At 50.0% G+C, this 15,808-nt stretch overlaps 3 protein-coding genes across 3 annotated transcripts; 1 reads left to right on the forward strand and 2 right to left on the reverse strand.

Moving 5' to 3' along the window:
- Window positions 1-63: 63 nt before the first annotated feature.
- On the reverse strand, window positions 64-5,847 carry BDW70DRAFT_127719 (mitotic regulator LTE1). The gene is made up of 3 exons (XM_073735309.1): window positions 4,943-5,847; window positions 582-4,855; window positions 64-525 (listed from the first exon to the last, which is right to left on the reverse strand). The coding sequence occupies exons 1-3, from the start codon at window positions 5,323-5,325 to the stop codon at window positions 275-277; spliced, it is 4,908 nt and encodes a 1,635-aa protein (XP_073600244.1). The 5' UTR covers window positions 5,326-5,847; the 3' UTR covers window positions 64-274.
- Window positions 5,848-6,980: 1,133 nt separating this feature from the next.
- Window positions 6,981-9,945, reverse strand: BDW70DRAFT_64079 (M13 family metallopeptidase). The gene is made up of 6 exons (XM_073744450.1): window positions 9,749-9,945; window positions 9,451-9,686; window positions 8,897-9,399; window positions 7,740-8,841; window positions 7,278-7,675; window positions 6,981-7,216 (listed from the first exon to the last, which is right to left on the reverse strand). The coding sequence occupies exons 1-6, from the start codon at window positions 9,784-9,786 to the stop codon at window positions 7,139-7,141; spliced, it is 2,355 nt and encodes a 784-aa protein (XP_073600245.1). The 5' UTR covers window positions 9,787-9,945; the 3' UTR covers window positions 6,981-7,138.
- A 4,271-nt stretch (window positions 9,946-14,216) lies between these two features.
- BDW70DRAFT_147116 (guanine nucleotide-binding protein subunit alpha) lies at window positions 14,217-15,521 on the forward strand (the record flags this gene model as incomplete). The annotated part of the gene is made up of 5 exons (XM_073738671.1): window positions 14,217-14,349; window positions 14,400-14,584; window positions 14,650-14,813; window positions 14,869-15,127; window positions 15,180-15,521. 5 exons carry the CDS (start codon window positions 14,217-14,219, stop codon window positions 15,519-15,521), a joined length of 1,083 nt encoding a protein of 360 aa, XP_073600246.1.
- Between the last annotated feature and the right edge of the window lie 287 nt (window positions 15,522-15,808).

Consider the following 15,808-nt stretch of genomic DNA (forward strand, 5'->3'; position numbering starts at 1 on the left):
ACTCGGACATTAAATCTACGCAGCTAAAACAATCTTTGTAAGGCAAATGTCTGGCATCATCATAAACAAATTAAACACTGAACGAACGAATACTATACATTAGTTTCAGGACGAATAAGCCCGCCCATGCACAAATCACAAGTTGCCGGGGATATCAGTCGCTAAACGCCAAAAAATGTCGAAAAATGCGGGGGTATTATGCAAGCGCTATATACCAGAAATATAGGCAGTAAATAGACGGTGTCGTGTGTAGTCAGGGTCATCCTTCATCCCCTTATACCAATAGCTTGCTGCGGATCTGGATTTGTTCTTCTGAGAGTGAGGCGATCCAAAGCACACGCTCAACGACGCCCGGTACCGGCTCGATATTATACTTTGTGCTCGCGTCAATCAGTCGGAGGAGACTCTTAACAATTCTCGCTGTCGTGCGATAGCGCTCGAAGTTGATCAACGGTTCTCCCTCGTGGGTTGCTGCCACCTGGGCAGGCTTTTGAGCATTATACGTGAGGTCATGGATATAGAGTCCTATTGATTCCAGTTAGAATTGCGAATCCGAGGGAAAGGTTTACAAAGGGACGCACCAACAAATGGAATGCAGCCTTCTTGCACGTTCGCAGTCTCCATCTCGACACGGAGGTCATTGAAGTTGCGGACGGGCTGAATAAGCATCTCCATATCCTTCAACATCCGCCTATCCTCGAGCGGCACTAGCGCCCACGTACTTTGGAGCCGAGAGCAATCCGTCGAAGTAAGTGCAATACAAATCTGCAGCATGGTGGCGTAGTTGCACATTCTCCGTGCATGTACCGCAGTGTGTATGAATTTGGAGATGGTAAGAGCCCGCTCCTTAATATCCAGGGTGAGAACAATCTCTGACAGAGCCCATTTCACCATGAGGTTGAACCGTCCCACCACCAAATCAATGCCCCGGCGCTCCTCGTCCATAAGGAACTGCACCCAGCTCGTGGTAAATGGAGGACCGCTATTCCACTTCATGTCAACAAGGTCCCTCCAATCTACCTCACCAAGAGCAGCCATCTCAACCAAGGTGAACTGCTCGGCCAAAACGTGAGATTCACATGACAGGACAAAGGGCACATGTTGAGCGATTGGGATTTTCGGGGTTGCAGAAATATGGTGGTCTGCTTCCAATCGGCAGAGAACATCTCCTGACACATGTTGCATATCCAAAGACGGGATATTTGTCCGCTTCCCAGCCTTATGGATCGGGGATGGGTCTGGAGTCAGGGGCTGAGCTTTGGCAAGGTCAGGATACAGAGAAGCTCGATTTGAATGAACTGAACGATGATTTTGAATAGTCATCGGGGGAGAAGGTGGATGTGCAAGGGGGTGACGGGGTATTGTAGCACTCGATTCGTTGAGACTTCGTGTGTCGAACGATAGCCGCGCATCCGCGGCTTCCTTGGGGTCTATGACGTCGACAGAAAGCTCCGAAGATAGGCCAGATAGACGAGATACTCTGGATTTTTGATGAGGGACAGGAAGGCTGGATCCTCGTGGAATGCGCTTCATGCTCTCCGTCTTCTTGACCATGTCAATGGAAGGATGCGATGATCCAACATCCGAGCTCCCCTCATTAGCTGCCATGGGCCGAAGCGCAGTGTGTTGGACTCCATCCACAGGCTTCTTCATGGACTCGTCACTAAGTCCTCGCTCTAAGAGTGGAATAGAACTGTAGGAGTCCTCAGAATCCACGTTTGACCCAGAGTAGGATCTGGTGAGGATCCGCGCCTGCACTTGAGAGTAAGTCAGGCTGTCGCCCATTTTCTGCTGGCATTTTGAGGGGGTACTGGAACGTGGGTTGAAATCATGCGGTGTCAACCCTTCGCGCGTACGTTCTAAATCTTTGGTAGGTGCCTGCTGACTTGGGCCAGCAGCAGCATTGGCCGCGCCACCGGCTGGCTCACCCTTCCATTTCCCCTCGAGCTTCAATAATGCCGATTCGACTCCTCCGTCGTCTTCGTCTGGAATTTGCGCAAAACGAGCAATAGCGGATTCGAAAGAACGCCGAATGAGCTGAGACGAGTGTGTTTTCAATAGCGAGAATCGAGGCTTTGGAGGTACAAGACTAGTCTGTGGCCTTGACGCGGAATCATCCAAGGTATTAGCCGTACTATCAGCTACAGAGCTTTGACAGGTCACATCAGACCAGGCTGAGGCTGAGTCACGGAACGAACGTGCATCCAGACCATTTTGCATCCGACGTAGATTGCCCCCAGGTCGCCGTCTAAGCGTAGGTCCGGGTGGTTTGTCCGCAATATCAAGGATGCTGGACCCAGCTGTTGACGATTCGAGTTCAATATCCATAGCGGGGCGGTGTCTCGAGAAACTGCTCTGGAATGAGGCATACTTTCGGAGACGTGCAGATGACGACTTTTTCTTCCACCACGAAGAGTCCCTCTCGTTAGAGTACGACCTTTGCGACGCAGGGCCGCCAGACTCCCCATGGAGAGCAAAACTTCTCCTCGACTGTCTTAAGCTGGATTCGTCATAATAAATTGGCAACGAATACTCATCAGCCTCAAGGCTGGACGCTCGAGGCGAGGCAAGAAATGTATGAGCTTTTGGGGTCGAAAGAGAGTTCTCTCCCGTAAGAAACGTAGGAGGCTGATCAAGGCCCACAGGAACTGTTTGAACGCCTCCCGACATGACTGGCGTGCCTGTGTCATCGACAATAACTATGGATTGGCTACCACCGGTTAATTGGCTTTGCGCTTTATGAGCAGGTGGATGAAGGAATGATTGCGGTGTTTCGCCGGCGATTTGTTCAGTGCGTTGTCGGGGTGCCTCGTTCAAGTCTGTCGAATCGACTTTCTCACCGGACGCTTGACGATACTGCCGCAGAGCCTCGTCGCATAGAAGATCAATTTTAGTTGGCTTCTTTGCCGGGGGAGCAGACTTTTTGTCCCGGTAGGTATCTGACCCGAATGCGACATTTGTAGGAAGTGCCGAGGTCTTTCCTCGCGCGGACAGTCCGTTCATGGGCCGCGGGGAGTTACCAGATACTGGAATCTTGCCATTCAGAGCTCGACGGATAGAGCCGATGATCGTCTTTACACCCGAGCTGGAAGTAGCAGGTTTGCATGATCCATCCGTATTGCGCCGGTCAAAACGCATACCAGGCGCCAGAGGTGGTAGAGGCGGGGAGGGAGGAGCCATCATGGTCATGTACGACTCGGCGGGAGGGTATAGTTCTCCGCGAATCAAACCCCCAAGATAGTACGGCTCCTGCGCCGAGGAAATTCCGTGGTTATCCAAGCGCTGCAACGAGATGGGGGCTCTATCGTCCCGAAAGGAGTCCGAGAAACTGCCACTGCGTTTGTGCATATGGCCATAACATGGGATACGTCTCACGCTAACTGGAGATAAAGGAGATGCAGGACCCTGAGAGAAGCCTGCTGTCTTGGGTTTTACAGGCACCGGGTGCGGTGTGTTTGTCGAGAAGGGCATAGAATGGCGTTTGGGTAACTTAGGAGGCAATGAGCACGAGATTGCAGGGGCGCTCCAGTCACTGCCAGCTGAAGTTGGCATACTTTTCGCCGTGGCAGAAGAGTCATTCCGGTCGTGATGCGTGGATAATGGTGGATTTCTGGCCGTTTCGACCAGATCAGACACTTGAGTGCCATGCGTCGGGGCGACGTTTTGCAAGTCGCCTACGGCTGGCTCATCGCCCCCAGGATCAATGGGTCGATCTGGGCTGTTGTACGACAGGTAATGGTCTGGGATGTCCCAATAGGCCGAGCACTTTCCATGCCAACATCGTTTAAGGTCGATGAGAATCTTCAGGTCACTCATACCACCACCTTGGCGAGCCTTCACGCTGTCGTATAAACGGTTGACAGTCTCGCAGAAATGAGCTCGCAATTTGAAGTCAGGAACGAAATCATCAACAAAGTAGTTCAAGATCCAATGGCGCAGGGCCGCAAACGTGCGGATTCTTATGATTCTCCCATCTTCCTGCAAACGGTTTATTGCCCATTGCAGACGTGCAAGCAGAAGGGATAGTAGAGAACTCGCGGAAAGGTAAGGTCGGAAGGTGAGAAAAAAGTCTGAAACGAGCTCATAATCCATGAAGGACTCGGAGGATATTTGCGCGACTATGCGCGCAGGTGTCGCAGCACTGATATTCCTAGTGCCAGGGACGTAACGAACGACGGACTCATCATCCATCACTGTCACCAGCGTCTCGAAGATTGACGGTTTGATGGAGTCACCAGGATCGTACACAATCGGGTCGGGGCTAACGGCAGCACTTCGGCCTAAATCCATAGCAGACACCCCAGAAAATATGGAGGGAGTGAACGACTGGTGAATCTCGTCATGTAAGCAAGTGTTGCGAGCAGTGCTTGAGGTCCATGCTTCCATTGAGTGCGTGGAGCTATGTAAAACGTTGTTTGTCGTGTTGAGCCGTTTCATACGCAGGTGGTAATCCGGAATTGGAACCTCTAGATGTTGATGGGAAGATTCATCCGCTGACTTAGGTCTATCATCTGCCCGGTCGATAGTAAACCGAAATCCAGTATTGGTCCCCGCATGGGAAACCGACCACTGTTCCGAGATTGTAGAGAAGGAGTACGATTTTCGGAGCGTGCGCCGTCGAGTTTGACGGTCTGAATTGTACCGCTGCGAACCCGAGTCTATTGAAGCAGTGTCATCACCATTCCCTTCGCCCTCGAAACGGAGTTCGGACAGTTGCGAATTGGACCATCGTGAGGGTTCGTTCTTCTTATTATCATCTAGTCCTTGCGGACGAAGATATTCCGGCTTCGATTGGCTACCTGAAGGGACGGCTGGCGCACGACGAGATTCTTTGCGAGACAAGTTTTGAACGGGCCTAAAAAAAAGAAAGTAAAGTTTAGTGCTGCTTAATGGCTGTGTGGTAACAAAACATGCACAGGAAGAGATACAGGCCCAGTCTTACCTCAGGAATATTTTGCCGTTCTGGCCCACGTTTCCGACAGTAAAATGACTAGATTCCCTCGGCCCAGCGAAGACCTCACGCCGAACTTCTGGTTTAGTATCAAGGAGCTTGAAAGACCGCGCTCGTAGCACTTCATGACTGTCCTTGGTCCGCACCAGAGGAGCCGCCTTGTCCCCTGCCGTTCCCGAGCCAATGTTTGTTTTCCTCGCAATGTGCTTTGCTTGTGCAACGGTGTGAGCGCGTCGTAAAGCAGAGGTGACGTAGGGGACTTTGATGGGCGCATTGAGCTTGGAACCATTGCCTGCTGAGACAGGGGAAACACGCGTGTGCACTTCCTCCGACTTCCTTGGGCTGTCGTCCAAACCAGCCACACTGGGCCCCATTATGCAGCAAGATGTAGCGCACAGAGACCGCGGGTTGGTGGTCCCAAAGCAGGGACTTTCGTTCCCCTTGTCAGCAGCAGGCCTTTTTCTCTTTTTCACCAGAGAAGCTCAATGCTGATAGGATACGGAGCGGTGGACGGCCCGGTTTGGGAACAGATTGCGTGCCTGTGCAACAACATGACCAGGTTCGCGAGAATTGGTCTTATATGCAACGAAACCCGAGCATCGACGCGGTTCTGCTCGGTACTGACGAAGTTCCCCGTTCCCGTTTGAAGCTTGGACCGACGAGGCGCAGGGTGGATACGAGTCGCAGCGAGACACCGGGTCGAAGACGAGATTTCAAGCGATGGATGGCCAAGAGGACGACAGGAATGAAGCGAATGGACGGAGCGAAGTGTGACTGAACGCTGACGATGATGAAGGGCACAAAAAATCTGGCCAAGAAGCAAGAGAAGAGCAAAGGCTAAGCAGCCGCGTGATGGGAAATTATGAGGCGACCGCGAGGCCGTTAGACTACTCAGAATAGGGCGGGTTTGTTTTGTTAGCGGGTGGGACGGCCGTTCCAGGAGAGCGGAACCAGCCCACAGCAGGAGCAGGAGCAGGATAAGGATGAATACTCTCGTGTACTTCTGGAGATAGGTATTTCCTCCAGGGTTTTAATGACCTATGGCATCAATTTACGGGGGGAAGCGAAGATAAAAGCTGAAGTAAGCTGAAGTCCCAGCTTGGCCCGTGGGTTGCCTTGCTCAACTTTTCGGCTTATTCTCGCTGCACGCAAAGAGCGCGGAGGGGCTATATGGCCAGGGTCTCCTAGCCATTTCATTTTCCTAGCATCAATCACATCTCAAGGCGGCAGTTAAATGTCATCTGATCGGATCCAGTCCCAGTTTGAGGCTCCACAGGCAGCGGATCAATCAAGGATGATAGCCGTACAGAATACCAAGGACAGATGTCCATAGGGCCGATTCGCCTGTCTGAATTTCAATCTTCCAATCTTCATTGCAAGAGACCCAGGCAGCCGTTAGCTGCCATTGACCAACTCGGTAAAGCCAGCCTCGACAAAGTTAAGCTATTGATTCTTTCTTTGGTACCAGACTCATAGTTCCACTCTGCGGATCTCCCAAATTCAAGTTCATCTCAAAAGCGCTGCATCCCTCAAGTTTTAGTCGCTGGTGAGTGTCACCTATCTCTGAGAGCAGCAAGACAACAAAGTAGAATTGATCCATCAAATTCCAATGTCGACTGCCTTCACAGCTGACCGTCGAACCAGCGCTTCGGCTCTTCTACTCACGATTCCCTTGCATTTGCTTTTTTGTCCCAGGGAACTGGAAAACCGAGCACGTTATGATTTTCGTCACCGCAAGTCTTTACTGCTCCATTGCTCTGCGGGGTTTTCAGTATGTTCGACTATGAGCTGGAGCATAGAGACGGGGGATCTGGAGTTACCTGCCAGGATATCTACTTGATGACCGTCTGTAGCCCAGACTACGATTCGCTTTGTTCATGTTACAATGTCCAGTCGGTGAAAGCCGCCCAAAAAGCAGATCTTCAGATGTCAGCCGCGGAGCCGCATGTAGTCTCATGATCGCTGCGGTGGGTTCCACCTGTCTGTTAAAGATACGAATGAAATAATAACTTTGCTGGTCGGTGGAACAGGTGGTAGGCTTTAAACTCAAGGGTCATTAAGAAAGCCATTGCCAAAAGATCCAGTTGAATGCTACTACGCACAGTATCCTACTTATCGTCGCTTGTACCATATCCCAGTACACCTACAGTACTAATACACAAACAGCGCCCCTGCATCCAGCCTCAGCTACCAGAGCTTGCAGGTAGGCTGCTTGTTGGGACAATTGAACGCCTCTTTGAATTCTAGGGAATTCGCCATGGTACCCTATCAAGCCTAGGGTCAGTCCCATTACAACTGCGGTGCTCAGGGTACGGATTAGACTTACAATAATTCTCGCTGGCTTAGGCGCATGGGGGTCATTATATATAGCCTCTTGGGCCTTCTCAGGGGTCGTTTTGCTGCACCACCAGTTTGCGTAAGAGATGAAGAAAATCTGCTCTTTGCTGAACGAAGAAAGCCCAGGTAGAACGGGGTCAGCATGTGCCTCGTCGCGCTTTTTCCAGGCGTGATAGGCCGCTGTCAATCCCCCTGCATCCGCGATGTTCTCACCAAGCGTCAAGCGACCATTGACGTGAAGCTCAGACTCTCTGCCATGGACTGTGAAATTCGAGTACTGGTCGATGAAGCATTGTGCGCGGTCTTCAAACGCCTTCACTGTCTTTTCATCCCACCAATCCGTATAGTTCCCTGTCTCGTCGTAATGACGTCCCGTGGAATCGAAGGCTTCGATGTATGCGTAAGTTCCTACCTATTTTCATTTGATAGTGGATAGAAGGCCTGAACTTACCGTGAGAGAGTTCGTGCCCACTCACTGCTCCAAACGCCCCGTAAGACAAGTATAATGGGGCACCTTTTCCGTAGAATACTGGTGGCTGCATGATCCCGGCCGGGAATACGATCTCATTGCCAGGGGGATTGTAGTATGCATTGACAGTAGGGGCTGTCATTCCCCATTGGTCTCGATTAGTTGGCTTACCTAGCTCGGACCATTCTTTCTCAACCACAAATCTCGAAACGGCAAGGCCATTCTCGAAGTAAGTATCATTCGAAATGGACAGACTCTGGTAATATTTCTCTACATCGGCTGGGTCCATCACGTTGGGGCTCTTTGTCGGGTATCCGATTTTCTGGACGATATTGCCAACTTTCTGAATGCCGAGTTTCCTCACTTCAGATGACATCCAATTAGTTTGGTCTAGAGTGAATACGAAGCGTTCCTTTATATCAGAAACAATCTGATCTCCGAGTTTCTTTGACTCCTCGGGAAAAGCGTCCAAGATGTAGAATCGGCTCAAGATCCATCCCAGATCTTCATCGACAGTGGTGATGCACTTGCGCCACCGGTCTTTCTTGGCTTGAGGATCCTTCCCAGCGATCACATTGTTGAATTCACGCAGTGGCTCAATCTCGGCGCTTTCAATATGCTCAGAATAGGCTTGAATGATTTTCCACTTGAAGAAGAATTGGATGGTCTCTCTCGACGTATCCGCCAAAATTTTGGACAGTGATTTCATATAAGACGGAGAGCCAACAATCAGACGATTAGTTTCGTAGTCCGATGGGGCAAGTTCCGAAATAATGTCCGATATTAAAACCTGGGGTAGAAGTGACTCGGTTTCCTCAATGCTGCGCGGGTTGTAGTAATGGGTGACATCCTCTTGCACCTGCGTCGTTGGCGTCACATCGGCCAAGGCCGACTCGAATGCTACGACGTCTTTCGAAAACTGGTTCCCCTTCTTGTTGCCGACAAATTCACCGAGAACCGTCTCAACAACCGCGGTGTAATCGCTCACAGTCTGAGTGTCATTGTAGTACTCCCTCGCCGGGAGGCCAATCTTTCTCGGAGGTGTCAGAAAGATCACTACATTGTCCGGATCACGGTCGTCTGGCTGTACGAGAGTGTTAGTCCTAATGTTGTATACTCATACAGACGGGAAGGCTCACCGAAACAGACGGAAGCACAAGAGCAGGAACGCCACTCTTATAGAGATACAGCACAGCATCGGTCAAGCCAGCTTCAGTCCCTCCCGTAGCCGAGTCAAGACTATATATCTTCTCAAAGTCGTTCAGCAACTTCACTAGAGGCTCGTTTCCGCGGACCCTAACCGCATCTTCATCAAAACAAGCGCTATATCCAGCTTTCAATTTCTCGAATATCTTTGAATCAGCGGGGTCTGACGGTCCAGTAGACTCAAGGAGATGGCGCAGGCGTGTTTGGGAAGCCTCCTCCATATAAGTCCCTGCGAAGATCGAGCCTTGGTCGGAACGCATATCATGCTGGTTCCTCCAACCGCCACAAACATACTGGTCAAAGTCTGTGCAAGGATCTATATTCGCGTAATTGGGGTCCAAATTGCGAAGAATATCCGAAGCGGCGTTGACGCATTCCGGGGTCTGGCAGATGGTAGGCGCTTCAGTGTGGGGACCATCATTGTTAGATGGCTCTTCTGCAATGAAGAGGTCAGCAGGATTAAGGAGTCACAATTTATTCAGCATACTCAGCATTGGCGATACGAGGTACCCGGCTGTCATAAGGAGAATGGCGCTCCCTGTCCACAGCGTTGCGTAACACGATGTGGAGAGCCATGATCGGCTCGGCCAGCACCGCGATCTTCCGGATCGCTGGAGTTTGAAGCTCTCTTCTAGGTACTCAGATTTAGAAACAGAGGGGCACTTCTCAAGCTGATGTTCAGAGTAGTCTTGCAGGAGAACGGTTCTTTCCACGTCATCATCACTGCAAAAGTCAATATAATGATCTGCTCTTAGCTTGAGTGCTTGCGGGTGCCTGGAGCTGACCTCATTGGCGAGTCCGGCAGAGTAATCCTATCATCCATTTCGTCAATCAGAAGTTCATGAGTATCAACTACCAGTTAGTACTGAATATAATAGACACCCAGACCATGTGCTCGCTCAGAGTTTATGAAGGTTGTAACATGTCAGACGCCCCGGCCTTTTGGAGACTCTGGATTGGTACGGCTGATGATGTAATCACCAAATGGCCGATGATCCGGGGTACAGGGTATACGCAAGTCTGAGTATATTCATACCAGATAGCTGAGCTTACAAGGGCAGATTTGTTCCGAGTTCCACCTTCCAAGACTACATCGCTGTTTGTAAAATGATGACACGTGACTATATCACTTAGTAGCTGGCAACCTTGGGTGGGTTTATGCACACGCGTATATATTCATTTTCAGGGTACTCAAGAATGTTTACTCCGGCAGGTTATCCCCAACCCGTCCTCAGCATAAAATCTGTCTTCGATACTTATTCCATCATTCGAAAAGAGCTAAGGTTACATATACCCGCGCATCTCTTAAGTCCTCAAGAATTCGGGCTTCGGGGCAACTCTACCGCTGTACATACGTGCCCAAACAGCTTCGGCGCACAGAACCAGTGTGTCCTGACCTGGTTCAAGTCAAGCCTGCATTCGATCACTTGGAGCTCGCCAGCTAGGGTGGAAAACTCAACAAAAGGGAGACCATTCGGAACTAATTCGTGACTCGGCCCCCTATGCGCAACTTACTACAATTGCACATAGAACGGTCAGGCTGTCAGGCATATCGCTTGTAATTGCCATTTGCCATCTAAAAATAGACGGCTTCGGTTACCTATGAATCGACCCTTGACGTTCGATTCAACCATCCCCTCATTGTTTCAGAGAGGGATGCGCTGGACTGGTCAGTTCGACACATCATCTTTGACCCTGGTCCGTAAGGTTGGCGGCCGCCAAGTCCCTTTGAGGCTTCTGAACTCGAAGATCATTCGTTTAAGAACTTAGAGTATTGTTGATATTCAAGCCCTGAGACTAGAGTGATGAAAAGGACACCGATTTCTGTGCTGTGAGAGCCCCGGCTTTGTTTGGTTGCGTGTTGCGTGGACAGCATGATTGCTTTGCTGGGTCAGCTTGATGGTCCGCTTGATAGCACGGAGACTCTATCGGTACTCCGTGATATGGGGAAGTGCCGTGAGTACGGAGTAATCTGTGGGTACGTTAAAGACAGGTAGGCAGTGCTTATTGTGCTAATGCTTGCATGGTTGTGTATCAAGCGAGAAGAGGGCCGAGCCGTGCTTCAGTCCCCCGCCCAGGGCTCGCTAACTGTCATGTGCTGACGTTTGGAAGCTTCCGAGCTTAGTCCACAAGGAAGGAGGTCCCAGTGCGGAAGTACTTTACTTATTCAGCCCGCTTTCTCATGGCTATACATGCGACTAACAAATGATCATTACTGGCACTCGTCATTCTGCGCGGATAAAGCTAAGAGGATTAGCGACTTTTTAGCTCCCGCGATTGCAAGAGAATCTGACTCTGCATCCTGAGCCGATGTTTATAATGCCATTTGGGCCACAAGTCCGAACCAGAGCGGCGTAATCTCCTGGAGAAGAAAGACAGGCGCAATAATGGCAATCACATTGTAGATCGGGGTAAATAGTATTATACTTCCTGCTTAGCATAATCTTTGCGTCCACGACTCATGCAGATATACCGATATGCGTATTTTGGCTAATCGCAATATGCCAAGAATAGATATGCCACGGTCACTCTGGAATCAAGGCGGGCTATGCTGCTGCGCTGCTGCATGTGCCGCGAAGACGGTGAAGTTTTTTCAACCCCCAGAGCAGGTATGCAGGTACCCCTAGCCCCTGCTTTACTCGGTAGGTAGTGTGGAGCCGCTGGAAGGACGGTGTCTTGTCCGTTAAAAGATGAAACCGGCTGGCCGGAAGAGCGAAGATCCACCTCGTTTCAGAAGGGGGCTTGTACTCTTCTTGTCTTGGATAGCAGCAGGCAACTCAGTCATAGTAGTAGCGGCTGGGATTTCTGTCTGATCCGAGAATCCATTCATACAGCAGTGAACTGAAATACCTGGTCGATAGAACCGTTGTTATGATTTTCTCTTTTTTTCTTCTGGCTGCAGCGAACGCCACGGACCTGTCACTCGCAATTTTGCATGTGGTACCTGTGATTGATGGACGGGCGGGTGTATTATTCTGACCCATCGAGCGGGATCAGGGCCTCGGCGACCGTTCATTGGTAAGGGTTAGTATATTACGAGGAATGGAAGAGAGGATTCGCTCCACACTCAGAAACCGTCAGTAAGAAACTAGCGGCCTCAACTCTCTGCTGACGTTCGTTTGATCTTGATGAAGTATTCTTCAGGTTGAAGGGAAGAAAGTGGTAGCATTCAGATCAGAGAGAAGCAAACACTAGTTTTGCCCTCGATTTCGACTTTCGAACAGTTTTAGAAAGTCACTTCGATGAAGCCCTCAGTTGATATATCTCAAGAAAAACATTCTGGAACAGCATGCTTTCTCCTGGCTCGTTGCAAGCAAAATATTTGCCGATCTGTGCATGCGAGATCCGCCGAGTCGCTGGCGCCAGACCTCGTGGCATTGCGTTCCTTGGCATAATGGCGTTGGTCCGTGAACGCAGGCTAGGTCGCTCTTTCGGTCTTCTGAGGTCTCAGCACTTGGAGCAGGCTTCACTTTGTCTTTAACTGAGTTCTGGGATCTCAGAGACCTTAGTGTTACCATACTCCAGAAAGTTGAAGGTCGGTATGGGCTCATCAGCGGTATGTTTTGGGTGGAGTGGTCTAGAGAGAATGCAGCGCTAAGAGGTCAAACTGGGAGACTGGAAGGGATTTGGGGATCCATTCTTACCGTTCGTCCCGCATTGCATGGCCGTGTCTGGAGAGGTCGAGACGGTTGTCTGTGCTTGATTTGCGGTCGAAATTGTCAATTGTCAAAACTGAGAACTGGGTCATGCAGGGAAAACTTTTGCTTCCTACTTTTAATTCGATGTTGTCCGCGTTGCAAATGATGAACGTCAACCAAGCTGTCATCTGGAATTCGTCGAGGACCCAGCGCGGGTGTAGGATCGAGAGCCGAACCATTCATGAGGATTGGGGCAGTTCTAGCACCAAAGCGGTAGGCCACTATTTAGCTGTCAGGCTAGCTGAGTAGCACGCACGGACTAAGGGAGAGCTAGCAGGCCATCGCCTCCATCGGCTGCTTCCCTCGGCCATTTCGGCCAACTGCGCAGACTGTTCTTGTTCCTGGACGATTGTTCCTCTGACTGGTTTTATTTTTATTTTTGATCATCATCATTTAGCTTTCTTAAGGCCGGCCCCAGAACCACAAACTGCAGGAGGTGAATCCACCGGCAACGAGGTTAGCTCCTCCCATCAGCTCCTAGTGCTGTTGGCTTACTAGGGCGATGAATCCCCCTCCTCGATCGGACGCATCAATATAACTAACGAATTGCACGACGCCCTCACAAACCCCATTCTTCTTCCTGCCTCCTGCAGCGAATCTTCGACAATTCTTTCTAGAACCTGTCTCTCCTTCCGTCCCTTCCTTCCAAACTTATCCGTTCCTTGTCGCCTTGTACCTGGACGCCCTTCTCTCAATTTTACTCGGCTCTAATTAATTCCCCTTTCCTCCTTTCAGCTCTCGCTTACACGCTGGCATACCGTTCGACATAACGGTCAGCAACGTCACCTGAGGAAGCTCGAAACACGGCGACGGAGTCGATCATTGCCAACAGGCTCCCTGGATTTCGTCTTAGGATCGCCGTTTCCATTTCCCTAGAGGATTTCAAATACTCATCTCACCCTCGAAAGGTCCGCAATCACCCTCGACGTCTGACTGGCACTTCACTGCTACCGACGGTTTACTTGATAGCGCCGCTATTCGCGTCTAGCAGTCCGCATCTGTTATTATAACTGTCATACCGAGCTGGAAACCGCGGCACCGCCCCCCGAATCGTGAGGGTTCTCTTAGGCGCTCGATTACAAAGCTATAATCAGAATCGGAGGTTATAGGATTTTGCGCGCGGGCAACGAAAGGCTAGTCCAGATCATTGCTTGCTTGGTGTGCCAGGGCTTCTAAGAGGGGCTTTACTCGTATGCCTTCTGGTTAGCGCTTGCAACCGCGTTGAAATAATCCCCATTGGTTTCTTTGCCTTCTGTTCAAGTGGTAGGTGTTTTTGCTTTTTCTGGCCGCGTCTTCCTTGATTACCCCATACAAGGGCAAGAAGCTAGACGTTAAATTTCAGTTTTCGGACCAGCGTATGGTGCATTACCCTTTCGCTCCTCTTCTTATGGTGTCTCGCCGCGGTTTGAGGACACCCCTGATTCATTTCGGCGACTGTTAGCAATGGTGTTGAAGTTTTAAGTCCGCATCTGCTTTTGAGTTTCAAACTAACGGACTTTCCATTTTTGAGTACATAGATTCCTGGAATTCCTGATTATTCGCGCAACTATTCGCCATGGGTTGTATGAGCTCAAAGCAACTCGAAGCGGGGGATGACAAAGAGGCTATCCAGCGAAATGCGAGGATAGAAAAGAGCCTGAAGAACGATAAGAAAGTGATGGATCGGACGATCAAGATTCTGCTTCTTGGTACGTACAAAGTTGAATAACCGCTACAAACATGCTTATCGCTATACCAGGTGCTGGTGAATCGGGGAAATCAACCATCATTAAGCAAATGCGCATCATCCACTCGGGAGGTTTCCCAGAAGATGAGCGCCGCCAGACACGAGCAGTGATCTATTCAAACATTGTGGTTGCTTTCAAAGTTCTTCTGGACATTATGCGAACGGAGAATATCGATTTCGAACAAGAAGGCACAAGAGTCAGTAATAGTACCTGCCTCGTGATCATTTGTATGCTAAAGCTAATTTGTACCACGCAATTCAGTCTCTAGCGGAATTCGTGGACAATCTAGAGCCTGATGTGGGTGTGGAGGAGGCATTTTCCGATCTTCGAGTTCGCGATGCAATGAATGAAATGTGGAAAGATGGCGGAGTTCAGAAGGCTGTCTCGAAGGGCCATGAGTTCGCTCTCCACGACAACCTGAATTAGTAAGCTCGGCGATGAGCTGTTCCTTCGTTTCCAACCTTACTGATGATTATGTAGCTTCTTCCATTCGCTCGACCGATTATTCGAGTCCGGCTGGCTTCCGGACAATCAGGATATGTTACAGGCACGTTTGCGAACAACCGGTATCACAGAAACACTATTTGAGCTAGGCCAGATGAACTTCCGGATGATGGACGTTGGAGGACAGCGCTCGGAGCGAAAGAAATGGATTCATTGCTTCGAGGGTGTCCAGTGCTTACTCTTCATGGTTGCATTGTCCGGATACGACCAATGTCTGGTTGAGGACCAGAATGCTGTAAGTGGCACTTTCTTTCTTGGGTGAGCCGGTCGATTAATTGGCATACCAGAACCAAATGCATGAAGCAATGATGCTTTTCGAGTCATTGGTGAACGGCGAATGGTTCAAACGAAAGCCCATTATCTTATTCCTCAACAAGATTGACCTCTTCAAAGACAAGCTCGCGATATCCCCCATCTCAAAGCACTTTCCCGACTACAGCGACTCGAACACCGACTTTGATGCGGCAGCAAAATACTTCGCTGATCGCTTCCGAGGTATCAACCGGATTCCGGAGCGAGAAATCTATATCCACTACACCAACGCCACGGATACAACCTTGTTGAAGGCAACCATGGACTCTGTACAGGATATGATTATCCAGAAGAATCTCCACACGCTCATACTCTAAGCGACCTTCTATCGAACGACTGTCTTCGAATTTTCACGAGGTTTTCGGCGGCCACGAGATTCCCTTTGCATTGATATACGTTTACGCGTTGCATTCTCTGAGCGTTTTGCCTCCGATTTGCACATCTTTGGCCTGTTGGGCCTAATTATATATGTTCTTGTTTCTTATGCTTTATAAGTTGAGGCTTTGTAGCCTTTGCTATATTTGCATCTTGTTCATTCGGCGGTAGAAGCCTGCCTTGCTTCAAAATTTCTCGCATTTCAGTTCTACGATCGGGTACACTTCCT

Source organism: Aspergillus foveolatus (assembly GCF_047715535.1).
Source record: "Aspergillus foveolatus strain CBS 279.81 unplaced genomic scaffold BDW70scaffold_3, whole genome shotgun sequence".
Lineage (NCBI taxonomy): Eukaryota > Fungi > Ascomycota > Eurotiomycetes > Eurotiales > Aspergillaceae > Aspergillus > Aspergillus foveolatus.

What these genes read in the sequence shown, in the direction of transcription:
- BDW70DRAFT_127719 (XM_073735309.1), bottom strand. Translation starts at nt 5,325, where the DNA reads ATGGGGCCCAGTGTGGCTGGTTTGGACGACAGCCCAAGGAAGTCGGAG. An exon ending in AACGGCAAAATATTCCTGAG is followed by an intron (nt 4,856 to 4,942) that starts GTAAGACTGGGC and finishes TCTTTTTTTTAG; the next exon opens with GCCCGTTCAAAACTTGTCTC. An exon ending in AGGCTGCATTCCATTTGTTG is followed by an intron (nt 526 to 581) that starts GTGCGTCCCTTT and finishes TGGAATCAATAG; the next exon opens with GACTCTATATCCATGACCTC.
- BDW70DRAFT_64079 (XM_073744450.1), bottom strand. Translation starts at nt 9,786, where the DNA reads ATGGATGATAGGATTACTCTGCCGGACTCGCCAATGAG. An exon ending in TTGTGCTTCCGTCTGTTTCG is followed by an intron (nt 8,842 to 8,896) that starts GTGAGCCTTCCC and finishes ACTCTCGTACAG; the next exon opens with CCAGACGACCGTGATCCGGA. An exon ending in TGGGCACGAACTCTCTCACG is followed by an intron (nt 7,676 to 7,739) that starts GTAAGTTCAGGC and finishes CATACATCGAAG; the next exon opens with CCTTCGATTCCACGGGACGT.